The sequence below is a fragment of the Dermacentor silvarum genome, chromosome 10 (genome assembly GCF_013339745.2).
Source record: "Dermacentor silvarum isolate Dsil-2018 chromosome 10, BIME_Dsil_1.4, whole genome shotgun sequence".
NCBI classification, from domain to species: domain Eukaryota; kingdom Metazoa; phylum Arthropoda; class Arachnida; order Ixodida; family Ixodidae; genus Dermacentor; species Dermacentor silvarum.
This window is the reverse complement of record NC_051163.1, coordinates 138,963,263-138,981,345: the sequence shown is the minus strand read 5'-3', so window position 1 is coordinate 138,981,345 and position 18,083 is coordinate 138,963,263. Positions and strand designations below refer to the sequence as shown.

Below are 18,083 nucleotides of genomic sequence, written 5' to 3'. Positions count from 1 at the left end.
CAAACGCATTAACTGCCAGTCATTCCATTATGCATATTCATTCTTACCGCGCACAATAACTGAGTGGAACGCCTTACCATCAGACATTGCCACGGAACCTGACATGACAAATTTTCAAGATTTAATTCGCTCACGACTTGTCAACTAATCTTATTATTATTATTATTATTATTATTATTATTATTATTATTATTATTATTATTATTATTATTATTATTATTATCTTGGGACCTTTACAGTGTTTTCGATGTTTGTTGCTGTTTTGCTTTTCATTGCAGTTGCCTTATGTTTCTCCTAATATGTACTAATGTTTTCGCCGAAATAGTTGCGACTTATTTTGTATATTACCTATGTTTCACTCTATTATTACTTTTGTTATGTTGTCTTGTTTTTAATATGATGTATAATCTATGACCAGTTCCTATGCGCCTGTGACCCCCCCCCCCCACCCCCATGTAATACCCTCATAAGAGGGCCTTTGGGGGTATTTTGAATAAATAAATAAATAAATAAATAAATAAATAAATAAATAAATAAATAAATAAATTAATTAATAAATAACCTTAATTCTAAGGCCTTTTGGGATTTTCCTGTGTTTTATGCAGCTAGCGTAGGTTTTTAGGTGAAATTTTCCTGCAGATTTTCTTGAGATTTTCCAACGTAAACTGCCATCTCCCGCATTCCCCTTGTTTTCCTTGCATATCCCTATTACCGCTTTTGCGATTGTAATATGACCACTCTCGACACTATTCTATATTTTTCTAGCGCTAACGCCAAGAATGCCTCTTTCTAATTGTGCGTTCGTTTTATGCTGCATGCTTGTGAATCCACCTGTCTTTATATATATATATATATATATATATATATATATATATATATCATCGTCATCATCAGCCTATATTTATGTCCACTGCAGGACGAAGGCCTCTCCCTGCGATCTCCAATTACCCCTGTCTTGCGCTAGCTGATTCGAACTTGCGCCTGCGAGTTTCCTAACTTCATCCCCCCACCTAGTTTTCTGCCGTCCTCGACCACGCTTCCCTTCTCTTGGTATTCATGCTGTAGCTCTAATGGTCCACCGGTTATCCATCCTACGTATTACACGGCACACACACACACACACACACACACACACACACACACACACACGCACATATATATATATATATATATATATATATATATATATATATATATACCGAGAAGAAAGAGAACCGAGGGGCCCGATTTTTATCAATCATAGCATAAGAAGCCAACAAACGTAGACACCAAGGACAACACAGGGGAAATTACTTGTACTCACTAATTGAACTAAATAAATTATAAATTACTGTAAACAAAAAATGGATGCAAAGACAAGTGGCCGCATGTGCGGAACGAATCCGCGTCTTCGCATTATGCTTGCGATGCTCTTACCATTGAGCTACCGCGGCGCCGTTTTCCCATCCACTGTTGGGGGTATTTATGTTTTACTACTAGAACTAACCCCTGGGAGCGTTGGCCAGCGCCACCACTCACAAACCTTGGCGGCGGATGTGGGACATTCTTTCTGCCGCAACTGTCACGAGTACGGGATCTTTTTGGGTGAAGGCAAATGGTCAATAAACCCGCATATGCTGCCTGAAGGTATCAATGTTGGCGGATATACATGCAGAGTGTCCCAGCTATCACGCATCACGATGTAAAAGAAGGAGGAGCGGCGTTACGCGAAGCAAACCTAGTGCGTATTGTTTCCAGTGCAGTGGAGTAGCCGCAGTAATTTTTTCGTTACTGATATTTCATTAGCTAATTGTAATTAACTACCTAACTCGAGAAGTACTCTCCTAATTATCAAAGTGTCAATGAGAAAATTGTAAAGCAGCATGAAAAAATCCCGATACAGCTTTCTGTTGCTCAATACGTGCTACATAATAGTGTTTTTCCAAGCGTGAAAGAAGCCCTCGAATACACGCAAAGTGCCTCGAGCGGCCAGTCGCGCGGCATTTCTGCGTGTATTCGCGTGCTCCTTTCACTCGGAAAGACACATTTATGTAGCACGTATTCAGCAACAGAAAGCTGTATCGGGAGTTTTTCATGTTGCTGTACAATTTTCTCATTGAAACTTTGATAATTAGGAGAGTACTTCTCTAGCTAGAGAATTAATTACAATTAGCTAATCAAATCTCAGTAACGAAAAAATTACCGGCGGCTACTCCAATGTACTGGAAACAATACGCACTAGGTTTGCTTCGCGTAACGCCGTTCCTCTTTTTTAAATCGTGCTACGTGATAGCTGGGACACCCTGTATATATATATATATATATATATATATATATATATATATATATATATATATATATAATTGCATGACAAATGCCTGACCTCGCCGCACGAGATCGTATACGATGACGGTAAATGAATGCGCAGCAGCGGGAAAATAACAGCACAGGCTATGGGCCGGATCACTGATATTCCCATGGGAGTAACAGAGATTTAGGTCTTGTATGCTTATACAGAGCAGCTAATTGGACCTGGAAAAGGTGGGGCTGACACATACAGTGCAATCTGTAAGTAAAAAAATCAATTTTTATTGCGATACATGGAAAATCCAAGCGGATTTCTGCCGTTGGCGTCGCCGTCGTCGTTGCCATGGCCGTCGTCCTCGTCGCCGTGAGGTTCCGTATAAAGTCCAAGGGTGATAAAATCGTCACCGCGCGTCGTATGTGCGAGTGAAAGCGCGCGAGGGACGCGCGCTTTCATGGATAGCGAACGCACAGCGGAGAGCAAACGCGACCATCGCGCGAAAGGCCGTGGGGGAATGGGAGGGAGGGAGGGGGGCGACGCTTTGCTGCGGCACCAACGGCGCAAGCGGAACTGGTGACTCAGTCTCGCACGCGAAAGGAGGAAAGCGGGAAGGTAACGATTCCCTCAGGGGTTGCGTCTTCTACTCTGCCCACAACTGCGCACTTGTACTTTGAGCGACTGCGGCCGGTCGCCCGCACCGTATCTTAAAGGCGATCTGCATACGGCTCATAGTTTGTATGCGCTGTGGTTTCGCCACTCAGTTTCCGTTGAAGCGATAGACCCTACGAACCTTCGCTCGATGCTGCTGCTGCGCTTGCTCACGCCAGCGTTTTGACAGCGGTTGTCTGCGGTCGTCGAGTGGCATCGTCGACTGTCTGCTTGTGCGCGCTGACACCATGCTTGTTAATTCAGTTTGTAAGCGAATGTGTCCAAGTTTATACAGCTAATAAAACTACTCTGCTTACTCCGTGTAGCTCTCTACTAATTTGATATCGCAATTGATGCTTCGCCTTTTGGGCGAAACTGCGACTTTTTTAGTTACAGGTCGGCCCTGGTCATGTACACGCGGGCCCTGGCTAAACTTAGTAATGAACGCCCGGGCACGGCTGGGCAGGTCTTAGGAACACGGGCCCAGGGCGGGATCGTGCCTAAAACCACAGGCCGGGGCCGGGCTGGGCTTGGTCGTGTACGTCCGGGCTTGGGCCTGGCCTGGGCTTGGTATCACGGGCCGGGCTGAACTCGAGCTTCATTAAGTGGGCCGGGGCCGGGCCCATGCATTGCTCTAGTGCAGAGCGCGGCAGTCTTGCATACTGTGTATCTCCTTGAATATTTTGACGTTGTCAGCGTAAAGAGAGAGAGAGAGAGAGAGAGTAAAATTTATTGGGAAAAGGCAACGAGCGTAAAAAAGAAATGAAGGCTTCTGGAAGCGTCATTGATGAAAATTAGGAAGAGACACGACCTAACGTGGAACTGTGGGGCACGTCCCTAGATACCGCAAAAACAGAAGAAGACTGATCATTGACGCTCACAAAAAAGAACCTGTCGAGGAGATAGCTGGGTAGTAGAGTTACACTAGCAGCTGCAACAGCTCATAGTGCGCAAGTTTTTCGAGTAGTAGATGAGGATTGACTAAGTCAGTGGCTTTGGTGAGGTCGCACTACACAGCATCGACTTTACCCTTTGGCGTGACGGGCGTGGAAACCCGCATCATAAATCTAACAAGGTTGCTGGTGATTGAACGGCCAGAAATAAATCCAGGCTCAATTGAAGGAGAACATGTTTTTACATTGAACAACAAGGAACTGCGAAAAAGTAATCCGTAAAGCTTGGAATAACAAGGAACCTGTCAGCAGCGATTGCCCGACAGGTTACGACATACGTTTTGACATCGGATTTAAAGGCAGGAACAGCACGAGCAGTTTTGAAATCATGCGGAAAACTGGAATTATTCAAGCAGTTATTAAAAATTGATGTCAGCAGAGGTACAAAGATACTGTCGCAGGCTTTGATAATGGCGGCCAGGATGCCATCTGAGCAGCAGGACAAAGATGGTCTCAGACGCCTGAGGCACTCGCTCATGAGATTCTCGTCAAAGAGTGCCGAGCAGGAGGTTTCACCAGAAGAGCGCGGCTAATAATAACAATACTATAAGAAATAATTATAATATAGTAACAATAGTTATTATATTAATGATAAAGTGCTTTTTACCTGGGATACATAGCGCTAGAATGACACAAGAACTGAGAAGAACACGGCACGCGCGCTAACTTTCAACAATTGATTTATTGCAGCTGGTAAACATATATATACTCAAAGGGATGACACTGCAACAGACACACCGAAGGGAATGAAGAAAAGGAAAGGCACTCATGTGGCGTCAACGATTCAAGCTCTTTCTTAGGTAACAGAATAGACGGCGTGCTAACACAATCATCGCCAGCTATCACTGCTGCTAAACGTAGTCACTATGCACTCTGCACTATGTATCCCAGTTAAAAAGTACAATGATCTACCGACACGCCCAAACTTCTTCCCTGCTAATAATAAAGATCAAATGTTTATTAGTGCCCAGGAACAGCTGCCCGGCCATCGTACGGATGATCTGAAAAGGAATACGCCAGAAAAAATGTAATGTTCAGCAAAAACAAATGTGATAGACAAACCTACATGAAAAAGGGAAGCAGAGAAAAAAGAGGCGCACGTGAAAGGCAGTTAATCTTACAACACGATTATCATATATGAAACACAAAGGAAATGAATTTTTACGTTTGTCAATACAGGCTTATCGCATGTTTTTTTTTTTTTTTTTTTTTTTTGCAGTCCAGCCATAGTCGAGCTTCTTATGTCGAATGGTCATGCAGAAAACGTGGAATGATGCCTGGTATAGTTTTGTGGCATGTAAAATTGCACGTATTCAAGAAGCTTAGGACAATGTATAACCACCTTATAGGAACAAAAGGTCTGATTTAATGCATCTTGATTTTAGAGGTGTAAGTTGAGGTATATTTGAGAGGGCTGGACTATGGCCGCCAGAACGACAAAAGTTAACATAGATATAAATTTATTCTGGACGCGTTCAATGAGGTAAAATTAGGGTTGCACGCTCCGCCTGAAACTACAGAGGCATACTCTAGTTGTGGAAGGCGCGCAGTAGAATACAGTTTTAGAAAGGCAACAGGGGAGTGGTATACGATTAAGAGCTGTGGTTCCAGTCCCGGATAAATGTGGAGTGGTTTTTGAGTACCCTGCGAGATGTGCTATCCCCCAACTTATTAGACCACCGGTTAATGCAATGTGCAAGCAGCGTGTCTCGAAATCATCGTGCGCCCTCCTGATGGTCTTCCTTGTTTCGTGCTACTAAGTCACGATTCGCATTTCGTTGAGCGCGCTTCTGGCCAACCGCATGCTGATTGAGTTTCCGCGAAAGTCCTGCCGAACGCCGCGGCGCCACAGCGCGATGCGCACGCGCGTCCAGGCTCGATCGATGCGTCCGCCATTGAGACCGAGCGCTGACGGCGAGCGAGCGCCGGCGGTTGGCACCATGGCAGTGAAGCTGTGCTCGGTGTTCGTGCTAGTTCTCGCCCGCCTGACCAGGGCGTGCTACAAATTTCCCGCAGATGTCGCCGACCCGTGCCTGGAGAAGCGGTGCGAGTGGGGCGCCGAGTGCCGCCCAACGCTGGACGGACGCGGCGCCGACTGCGTCTGCCCCGACAAGTGTGTCTCGTACGGGGACGCCCGTGGTTCGAGACCCGTGTGCGGCTCGGACGGCCGCGATTACCCGAACAGCTGCGAACTGCGCAGGGCGGCCTGCAACGCCATGCGGGACGTCCAGCACCGTTTCACGGGACCCTGCGGTAAGTGGGACACACGGTTCTGCGCGTTTCTGCAACGACTCCACGCGGAAGACGGTCGCATAGGCGGAGCTCTCCTAAGGACCTATTATTTGTTTCGATTTTGTTCACCCTCGTCGTGTTTTGCGTCACAAAAGCTGCGCAGGTGGTTAGGGTTCGATATTTCTTTAGCGCGGTGCTTAACTGCACCTATAAGACATATCAGCAGGGTGTGCCCTGGTGTGCTTCCTTGCGCCATCTTCAGTTACCAATGTCTAACATGCGATGACTTTATGCCGACTCCGTTGTAATGTGAATGCCATTGTTAGCCTACTTCTGCCAAATTGGCGTGCTGCTGAGTTCTATCGAAGCTCTGAAACGTCGTTGTCGATTGCGAAACAACAACAAAATACTAATAATAAAATAAAAAGAGAATAATAAGTAAATAAAACTCATGCAAAAAAGATGACAAAAAGAAAATTACTCGTTCGAAGATTGGTTTAGCATTGTTTTCCTTCAACACAGCAGCCTGATGATCTACCCATTAGATCATGGACGCACTTGGCTTTTTGTGCTTTTATTGGTAAACCGCACGCCTGGCATTCCCACATAACACCTCTGGGAGCTTCAGTCGTGCAAGCCAGCACTTTGAGGCGCTAGGCTGACGAGTCGCGTCGCGTGTCAACACTTTAGTGATGCATGCATACATAACATGAATGACATACCATGGCCTCAATGCCACGACAAGCCATGACATAAATGATATGAATGACATGATATCATCGTGGTCGTTGCTTTACCTCAGTATACATCAGGATATCACATGCGTGCATAACCTGACATGGATGCCATGGCATAAATGTCATGATACAACTGATATGCGTGTCATGAAATGAGTGACATAGATCGCATGACATGTCATGTGCTTCGGCACATGAATGACGAGAAATTCATGCGCATCTGATGTCATAACATCACTGAAATCACATACTAGTCATGGCATGTATGTCACGACACAGATGGTGTGAATGGCCTAACGCCGTCATGGTCGTTTTAATGCGCTAGCATCCTTTGGGTATTTCACGCACTTTCCGGGGACCATCTACCTAATCTACCTTTGTATACGTGTATCTAACCGTTTTACTGCCTTCCTGGGTCAGTGGGTAATCCGTGGTCGAATGGGTAGTGCTGCTCTGCTGAGGGAAACCAGTTTCAAACCCACCATCGGACCAACTTGGGTCACTGAGTATGCGGCAAAGTGTACATACGTGCCGCTCTTTAAAGAAACTATTTCACGCTGACGTGGATCACTGTAAATGCGGGACAGGACCGCTGTTCGTAGAAACCGACTTGAACCACCATTCAGTCTGTGCTGGTCTTCAATGAACCTCTTTGATGCCAACTTGGCCCACTGGGTATGTGCCCGTAGGCGTTTTAAATGCTTTAGGTGCCTCAAATATATGCAATACTGAGAAGAATCAGACACGTCAGAAGGGTTCCTCTAGCACAGCAACCTCATGCATTAGTTGGCTGCACCACAAATGCGCTACTTTTGTGCCGCTCTTAACTGAACGCCTCTCGCGCCATAGCTTGAGCGAGCTCCGCCAAGAATGCACTGTGCCGCTCTTGAGTGACCGTCTTGGCCCTGAGTATGCGGCAAGCCAGGGAAAACACTTAATCTCGGAGGCCACGCAACCACTAGGTGGCGCAGCGTGTCCATAAAGAAGGTCTGTTACGATAACACAAAGGGCAGTGCCTTGTTATTTGAGGCTCCAGCCGGTTGCCTAAGGACCAAAACATGCCGGAGCAAATATGCGGAACTACATGAGGCATGTGTATGCTGCAGTAAAGATCCGGAGACCACTCAGCACATCCTAATGGAATGCGACGGGATCCACCCAGCGAGAACCGTAGGTAACGTGCAACTCCCAGAAGCACTTGGGTTTAAAGTGGAAGGAAACATCAACAGATCAGCCGTAGAGATAAGAAAGAGACGATTAGAGTACTGGTGGAAAAAAAAGCACGGAGAAGATGGATACGACCTGATCTCTTAAAATCATAGGTAGCAATACAAGGTAAATTTTTTTCAAAAAAAAAGAAAAAGATTAATGAGAGGTATGCAAAAATGCTAAAGAACATGTATAGTATACCTGATCAAATCAAGCAGGCTAGGGGACATATGTCGCTGCCCAGTTTCAAAGGCGATGCCAATAAATCATCATCATGATCATCATCGAAGCACGAGAGAAGCCCGGTTGCCGCACGACGCGTTTCTCGGCGTTTGAATGCCCCAGTGCGCCATGCAATTCGGAGGCCACGGGCAGGCTTCGCAGTGGCGGCACTAGATGGCGTCATGTTCTTAGGAAAGCGCCAGAGTGGAGTCCCGCTTCAGTACATGCCTCATCATAACTTGTTTCAACGGTGGCAATACGTTGTGTCACAATATTGATTCATCTAATGCATTACTGTCGACCCTATTCGTGAGATGGATTCTCTACCGTCATCGCGGCGGTGGCAAAAGGAGACCACTGACGATGAGCCGGCTGCGGACGCCAAGCGTAAGCGTGCTGCCCGCCAGGACCGCGAGGCGGAAAGAGATGCGAACCGTCTGTTGTTACGAACGGCCTGCGAGGACAGCGACCTTCAACGCTCCCCTGCTTTCCTGTGACGAATCGCCTGGTGGAGTTGAAAATACGCCGCACGGGAAAGACAGCGGCGACACCATGGCGAGACACATTTCGACGAATAAGTGGTTGCTGGATGCCACTTCGTCGCCGACCTTGACGCTGGGACCGAGAAACTCTCGGGAAAGTGCGTTCTACGCCGAATTGTTATTGCCGCTACTAGCCGCCATGGCTGTTCGACAGACGAAGCAGCTAATTGCTGGGCCATCCTAGGAGCCAAGACGCGCCATATTGGGTCAAGCGTGACACCTACGTCTACGAGCGTCCCCTCCGTTCTCTGCGACAGTTACCCGAGTGCGCCCGAGGCTACTTTTCCAGGTGTGTTTATGGAACAAAGGCGCCTGAGTGTTTATGCGCACCCTTGCCCTCAAGGCGGAGCCTTCGGCGACGTTGGACGCTCCAGTTGGAGGAAGGTGTGTCCGCAGGTTTCCCTGACGTAGGGATCTAAGGAAGACAGAAGGCTTTTAAGCAGATTTTTCGGCTCATCTAGAGTGATCTCCGTGAAATATATAGCTAGTGCTCTCCCATCTGATCTAACATGTAGTGATCTCCCTTCTGCTCCAAGATCTAGATAATGCTCTCCCAGAACAATGTTGCCTGCTGAGACGTAGTAGCGCTAACATGCTATGATGTACTGCGCTCCGTACTCCGGCCAGTACGATGATGATCACATTGATATGTAAATAAGTTTGCCTCTTTCATGTGAATAAACCTGTTGTTCCGTTTCTCCTACCTCTCGACCTCGTACTCATCACGAACGAAGCAACCCTCATCAAGTCTAGTCGGACGATGGCGTGGGCCCGCTTAGCCTCCGTGTGACGCCCCGGTAGCGTAGGCCAGCTACCCGTTACGGTGGCACAGGCTAGAGAGCGACCCGCAGTGAACGTCGGGCTCCGAGACCATGACTCCCAGCCCCTACACTGTGTAGCCCCGATCCCGCAAACTTGGAACGTTTCACCGGAGCAATGGTCAATGACCACATACACAGCTTCTCTGGTCATCCATCGTCACAGAGTGGATTTTTTTTGCCTTGTATGTCTGGGCATTGGTGGCGTGGAGTAGAGGTAGAACACCCGACTTCAAATCTGAAGGTCGTAAGTTCGAATCCTGCTCGATCCCACCACATTTTCAGGCATGGAGTGGTGCCTGACACCGGCAAAAAAATACATATTGCCGAGAGCTAGTGGGGCTATACTAGTGCAGGTGCAACCAAACTAGGCAGGCCCACTAAGCTTCATCAAAGTCACTCCCTCACCAGAACAGGAATTGGCCTCCCTGGTGCAGTATTCGGCCACTACCTCCCTGATGACTCCGACAATTAACCCATGGCCCTCAGTCCCCAGTGGCTGCGGAGCACCTGACCAAGGCGGCGGTCAGACCTGCGACGTGGCAGAGGGTGCTAAGAATCTCTGAGTCCGGACAGACGGCCAATGGAAACTTAACCTGGCAACGTTCAACACGCGCACCCTCTCGAGTGAGGCTAGCTTAGCAGGACTATTTGAGGAATTATCAGGCATTGCCTGGGATATTATTGGCCTTAGTGAGGTTAGAAGAACTGGTGAAGCTTACACAGTGCTGACTAACGGCCACGTCCTCTGCTACAGAGGTCTTCCAGATAAGAGAGAATCCGGGGTAGGATTTCTAGTCCATAACAACATAGCGGGAAACATTGATGAATTCTACAGCATTAGTGAGAGGGTAGCAGTCGTCATAATAAAGCTGAATAGGAGGTACAAAATGAAGGTAGTACAAGCCTACGCCCCAACTTCCATTCACGATGATGAAGAGATAGAACAGTTTTATGAAGATGTGGAATTAGCAATGAGAAAGGTGCAAACTCAGTATACTGTAGTCATGGGCGACTTCAATGCAAAAGTGGGCAAAAAGCAGGTTGGCGAACAAGCAATTGGCAACTACGGCATCGATTCTAGGAATGCAAGAGGAGAGATGCTTGCAGAATTCGCGGAAAGGAATAGGCTCCGAATAATGAATACATTCTTCAGGAAGCGCACCAACAAGAAGTGGACCTGGAAAAGCCCTAATGGAGAAACAAAGAATGAAATAGATTTCATACTCTCTGCCGAGCCAAGCATAGTGCAGAATGTAGAAGTGTTAGGTAAGGTAAAGTGCAGTGACCATAGGTTAGTGAGGTCTAGGATTTCTCTCAATTTGAAGAGAGAAAGAGTGAAATTAGTCAAGAGGAAACAGGCCAATCTAGACGCAGTAAGGGCGAAAGCAGACCAATTCAGGCTGGTGCTCGCAAACAAATATGCAGCTTTAGAACAGGAAGATGAAGATAACATAGAGGTAATGAACGAAACCGTAACTAGGCTGATCTCAGAAGCAGCAATTGAAGTGGGAGGTAAGGCACCAAAGCAACCTGTAGGGAAGCTCTCCCAAAAAACAAAGGACCTAATAAAGAAACGACAAAACATGAAAGTGTCCCATTCAAGAGATCAGATAGAATTCGCTGAACTGTCAAAACTGACAAACAAGAAGAAAGTAAGGAATATTCGAAATTATAACGTCGGAAAGATTGAGGAAGCCGTAAAATATGGATGCAGCATGAAATCAGTAAGAAGAAAACTAGGCATAGGACAAGGCAAGATGTATGCACTGAAAGATAAGCATGGTAACATCATCAGCAATTTAGATCACATAGTGAAAGCAGCGGAAGAATTCTATACTGACCTGTACAGTTCCCAAAACAGCCAAGCTACTTTCATTCGAAATAGTGATGAACCGGATACAGAAGCTCCTTCTATAACTAGCGATGAAGTTAGAAGGGCCTTGAAAGACATGACCAGGGCAAAAGCGCCTGGAGAAGATGGAATAACAGTAGATTTAATCAAAGATGGAGGAGATATAATACTTGAAAAGCTTGCGGCCCTTTATACGCAATGCCTCACAAATTCAAGTGTACCAGAGAGCTGGAAGAACGCCAACATTATACTTATCCATAAGAAGGGAGACGTTAAAGAATTGAAGAATTATAGACCCATTAGCTTACTTTCAGTATTGTATAAAATATTCACCAAGATAATTTCCAATAGAATCAGGGCAACACTTGACTTCAGCCAATCAAGAGAACAGGCTGGCTTCAGGAAGGGATATTCTACGATGGACCATATCCATGTCATCAATCAGGTAATCGAGAAATCTGCGGAGTACAATCAACCTCTCTATATGGCTTTCATAGATTATGAAAAGGCATTCGATTCAGTGGAGATACCAGCAGTCATAGAGGCATTGCGTAAGCAAGGAGTACAGGAGGCATACGTGAATATCTTAGCAAATATCTACAAGGATTCCACAGCTACCTTGGTTCTCCACAAGAAAAGTAGAAAGTTACCTATCAAGAAAGGGGTCAGGCAAGGAGACACAATCTCTCCAATGCTATTCACTGCATGCTTAGAAGAAGTATTCAAGCTCTTAGACTGGGAAGGATTAGGAGTGAGGATCGACGGCGAATATCTCAGCAACCTTCGGTTTGCAGATGACATTGTCCTATTGAGCAACAATGGAGACGAATTACAACAAATGATTGAGGACCTTAATCGAGAAAGTGTAAGAATTGGGTTGAAGATGAATATGCAGAAGACATAGATAATGTTCAATAGCCTAGCAATGGAACAAGAATTCAGGATCGCCAGTCAGCCTCTAGAGTCTGTAAAGGAGTACGTTTATCTAGGTCAGTTACTCACAGGGGACCCTCATCATGCGAAAGAAATTTACAGAAGAATAAAATTGGGTTGGAGTGCATACGGCAGGCATTGCCAAATCCTGACTGGGAGCTTACCACTGTCATTGAAAAGAAAAGTGTACAATCATTGCATTCTACCGGTGCTAACATATGAGGCAGAAACTTGGAGGTTAACAAAGAAGCTCGAGAACAAGTTAAGGACCGCACAAAGAGCGATGGAACGAAAAATCTTAGGAGTAACGTTAAGAGACAGGAAGAGAGCGGTGTGGATCAGAGAACAAACGGGGGTAGACGATATTCTAGTTGACATTAAGCGGAAGAAATGGAGCTGGGCAGGCCATGTAATGCGTAGGATGGATAACCGGTGGACCATTAGGGTTACAGAATGGATACCAAGAGAAGGGAAACGCAGTCGAGGACGGCAGAAAGTCAGGTGGGATCATGAAGTTAGGAAATTCGCAGGCGCAAGTTGGAATACGCTAGCACAAGACAGGAGTAATTGGAGATCGCAGGGAGAGGCCTTCGTCCTGCAGTGGACATAAATATAGGCTGATGATGATGATGATTTCTGGGCTTCATTCAACAAACTGAACAAGTAACTCAGCGCAATATAAAAGACAGACACAAGAAAGGGACAAACAAGGACAAGCGCTACTCACAACTGCTTGATGCAAAGGAAGGATTGTACACACTTATATATCCTCTTGTCACGCATGCTCAGGCCAGACGATAAGAAAGGCACGTGTAGATTAAAGACGGTTGCGCAAGAAGTCAAATTCGGCGTCAAGTAAAGAGATAGACGGCTCACTTACACACCGAGCTCTGTTCTGCTTGATAAAGAAGGCCTCCAGTGCAAGACGAGAAGAGGCATTGCCACTCCTGCCCAAAATGGTAGTCTCATAAAATCGAGCGCTACAACCGCATGCGGTAACATGGGCCACCAAATGCGCGCCCTTATCCTCCTTTTTGTTTATCTTTTGCGCATGTTCCCTTAAGCGGTCGTTCACGCAACGTTCAGTTTGGCCGATATACAACTGCCCACAAGGGTGCAAGGGGATGGCATAGACAACCCCTCTGGAGCACTTCACAAAGGGCTTCTCGTGCATAGTACGGCAGCCTCGCCTGCTCTCACAGCAAACTCGAGAGCACAGCTTAGAAAGCTTGTTGGGCGCAGAAAAAACAAGAGGTACACCGTGTCGGTTAGCAACCTTTTTAAGGTTGTGTGACACTTTGTCTACATAGGGTATTACCTCCGGCCTCAACTTTGGTTGTAGGACCTCTGCTCTTGCCCTACGTGCTCCAAGCTTCACTTTTTGTAACAAAGACTCGGCTATGGCGTTGACAACAGCCAAAGGGAAACCAGCAGCCAAAAGGCGGCTTACTTGGTTTGCGAAACTAGACCGCATTTGGTGCTCGCACGATTTTCGCAGGGCTGATTCCAAGCACAGACTGCCTACTGCTCGCTTCACCACCTTAGAATGGGCAGAATCAAAAGGCAGCAATTGCTTCAAAGCACGCGGTTGATACGCCCAGCAGAAGTGGCCAACACGAAAGGTCAGCTTTAAATACAAAAACTGCAGGCCTGTGGCGTCAGGCAGTTCATGTGTAAAAACGAGCCCTTGGCCTTCGTTGTTAAAAGCTTCTAAAATTAAAGCTGGGGATGTAAGGTCACCCTTTTTGTTTAAAAGCACTAAAAATCATCAACATATCTAAAAACCTTTAAGACATGCCCCCCATTAAAAACATGCTCCAAATATCGGTCAACAAAAGACAAAAAAAATGTCGCATAAGATAGGAGCGACACATGAGCCGATACAGACACCCCGGCGTTGCAGATATGGCTGCTCGTTGAAAATAATAAAAGTGACACTTAAATAAAACTCAAGTAATGTTAAAAAGTTGTCGACTGGCAGGCCCGCAGAATTCTGGAATTCTACCACATCATTGTACTCAATACATTCTTTTAAGGAAACCAGAAGCTTATCCTGAGGGATAGAGTAGAAAAGGTCTTCTACATCAACAGAGAAACCGTACTTAATGCCGTCATTACACTTTACAAATTGCGCAACCTCCAAAGAACTTTCCACACGGAAAGGATCGTCCACATCAAGCTTCTTCAGCTTTTTTAAAAGAAAAAGGCTCACGCAGTGCTGCCACGCCCCACGTTCACTCACAATAGTTCTGAAAGGAATCTCGGGCTTATGTGTTTTTGCGGTAATGAAAACCGTCAGACTGTTTTCTTTGCTGTTCCTGATTTGTTTAGCGAGGGTGGTCAAATCGAAGCTTTTGCAGAACTCAATGAACTTGGACTTGACCCTGACAGCACTCTTTCTGATAGGGACGAAATTCTTATTCACCGCCGCCAACGCTTTATCGTTGAACCGGCCTTTTGGCAGCACAACAAAACCGCCTTCCTTATCTGACTGCAAAAGCATAAGCTCGTTATGTTTGAAAAACTTCACCACACCTTCTAGTCTCTTTGTAGCACGAAAGTCTGTTACCCTGGTAGAACATATTGAGATGCAGGTCATACCCTCCTTCAGGCATTGGTCATGGACGTCTTGGCTACACCTTGAAGATACGTCTCGGTTGAGCCCTACCAGGTCCAATTCATCCATCAATCAATCAATCACGCTGTTATGTAAAGCGAAGCTTTATATGCCTAGGCGACATCGTGTACGGCTAGGCGAAATCGCCTGTGTACAGAAGACTATCATCATCAGCGTCGTCGTCTTCTTCCGCAGCTGGCTCGTCGGCTCGTGCTCGGCACGCGCTCGTGCCACTGCTCCCGTGTTCGTCGTCGTCGTTTTGTTCCACAGCTGGCTGTGCTGCCGCTCATCATTAGAGCGTAGAATTTCACTTCTCTTCTATCGTCGTAATGGGGAGGCCGTGTTTACGGGGGTATGAGCCATTCATTGTCTCACGTAACGGACAGATTTCATTTTGAAGCAATTTAATCTCGAAGAATCGCAAGCGGCAATGGGCGGGCGAATGTTGCTAACCACGCCGCTGAGCAAACTCGAGACATCGAATGCAAGCGACAACGGCGGACTGCGGGCATACAGCCACTCACGTCGTTCTTAATAATAATAATAATAATAATAATAATAATAATAATAATAATAATAATAATAATAATAATAATACCTTTATTCTTGAAAACAAGTGGTACAAGGTGCCAAGGCATTAGGAAAAAAAGTTGCTACAAAAAGCACCTTGACTAGTCCTAATAACCAGAGGTTCTAAAAGGCAGCAGACACCAAGGAGCGAACAGATGAAACAGAGGCAGAAAAAAAAAGAAAGAAAAAGGAGAAAAGGAAAAACAAAAGAGAGAAAGGAAAGAGAAAGTAAGAGTCCGTCGCAGCCGAACGTGAGCGTATCTTGAGAACTACTTTAATGAACCCTCGGGATTAACCCAGTGATAAGCACCGGGGCCGCACGTTTCAGCTTCGCTGGTTCTTCGCGGATTTTCACGGAGTGGACAGGCCGGCGCATTATTTGAAGCGAAAGCTTCATTACGCTACCTTGGCCAGCCGTCGACGACTCACCAGTTTTCACCTTGAAAGCTAGAAGTCAAACCACAAGAGAGCATTAAGGCGCGTTAGTCCGACTTTATCGGTGTGTGTGTGTGTGTGTGTGTGTGTGTGTGTGTGTGTGTGTGTGTGTGTGTGTGTGTGTGTGTGTGTGTGCGTGCGTGCGTGCGTGCGTGCGTGCGTGCGTGCGTGCGTGCGTGCGTGCGTGCGTGCGTGCGTGCGTGCGTGCGCGCGCGTCTATGCGAGCGTCATCAGACGCCGGGCGCGTCGGAGCGCATTGGCCACGCATCCGTTACGTTGGCGGCGCCAGTACTCTCGCCAACGTGACATAACGTGCACCAGTAGTGCAAGCTGCCCGCATTTTTTGTTTTAGTTACACAAAGAGGCCGTAACTTGTGTGCCGTTGTTCTGCCACAGCTTTTCTGCATCCGTTCAAAGATCCGTTCCCTCCGTTCAAAAAGCGATTGGAAATCAATTTTCCTACGCACGTTCATTTCCTAACCCCGGAAAGCCCTGATTCGCACAGCCGTCAAACGTTCCCTCGAGTCACCGTCACGGCACCGGTTCGCGGGAGATGTAGAGCGTCCGTCCTACGTTTCATCCCTAGAAAATGAACCCGTCAAAAATTAAAAAGTCGTCGCTAAATACAGCAACAGCCGCGGCTAGCGGCCAGTCGTATCCAAATCCACTGCTTTGTTGACATCCGGGGCGCTATGGGCAGCCAGCGCTGAAACTTCGCGTGCCTGCAGCAGCGCCATAACACACAGCCTAGCGAGCGGTAGGAACAGTTTTCAGCTGCACATGCTGCGATTTCGCGTTATCAATTCCACCGCTCAGCTTGAGGTACATGTTTCCAGGTTTTGGCCTGACTGGGAACCGGCGTGATAGAACGTATGAGCGCATGCGCTTTGTCCACCGCGCATCAGGTAGGGCCGCATGGCCCGAGCTTGGCTCGATGCGTAGAACGAAAGCGAACGTTGATACAGGCACGCGTCTGTTATCATCCAAAATGTCGAACCATTTTCGGGGCCTCCCTATCGGATGGTGTCAGCATATTTCAGCTGCACACCCAAACTGCCGTAGCGCCTCCTGGCCAGCGCTGGTTCCCCATAACGTAAAATGATGCCAAACTGTTTGGATTCCAATTTTTGCAATCAGCCTCCACGATTGGTCAAAACATTTTCGAAACACTCCCAACTTCGCTTGTCTGTCACGCGACGTCACGAAAACCGCGATAGCTCCCCATCCGATATAACATGTTACACACTGATCATACATGATTAAACCGCACAAAAGAAAAATAATCATTGATTCAACGCCTTTTCACCATTAGCCCTCTGCTATTGATGCAATGTTTTCTGGCTACGCCCACTTCGCCTGTCTGTCATGCGACCTCACAAAACCGCGAAATCTCACCACGTCAAAGTGACGTGTACACGAAAAAAAGCATCAATATGCCGAACAAAACTGAAAATTTTGCTGAATAGCCACAGACTGCCCCGTTCCGAAAGGAATTGGAGATGGCGGCCCGCCGATGGCTCAGGCCCACGCTACTCGTACCTGAAGTCCCTAGATTTCCTGCTCTTTTTTAAGTAACGACATCTGCTCCATCGGCCGCCATTATCTTCCTAGATAGCATGCGACCGTCAACGACCGCTGCTATCTACGCTGCTCGCAGCAGCGTGCAATTGAATGCGGATGAACAGCGTTAGGAAGAACATGGCTGCTGGAATGAGCGCCACTCAATGAGATCCGTCGGCGGTACTTCAAAGCTTGTCGCTACTTAAAGAAAGCAAAAAATATCTATGGACTTTAATCATACCTGCCGGTGAGCATGTATTTATTTGCGCAAGATAAGCCTTTTTTGCGTGGCAGTAAAACGGTATCGAGCCCTTTGCGCATGCACACGTCATCGCTCTGCCAATTCTTCCTTGCTGAGGAGCCGTTTTAGCAGCATTCTTATCCCTCCGTTGCACGCCGCCGCGATTTTCGACCAGCCACCGCAAGCTAACTAAGGCGAAGCGAACCAATCGGAGAAGCCGGCACCGC

The 18,083-nt window shown here is 46.9% G+C and overlaps 1 protein-coding gene across 2 annotated transcripts in view; it reads left to right on the top strand.

The window, feature by feature from the left end:
• LOC119430989 (agrin-like) overlaps positions 1-18,083 on the top strand; it is a 412,147-nt gene that overhangs the window by 297,948 nt on the left and 96,116 nt on the right. For both annotated transcript variants that reach the window (XM_037698455.2, XM_037698454.2), the window contains exon 4: positions 5,902-6,138. In XM_037698455.2, coding sequence (XP_037554383.2) covers positions 5,902-6,138 — 237 coding nt within the window. The remainder of the gene's footprint in view (positions 1-5,901; positions 6,139-18,083) is intronic.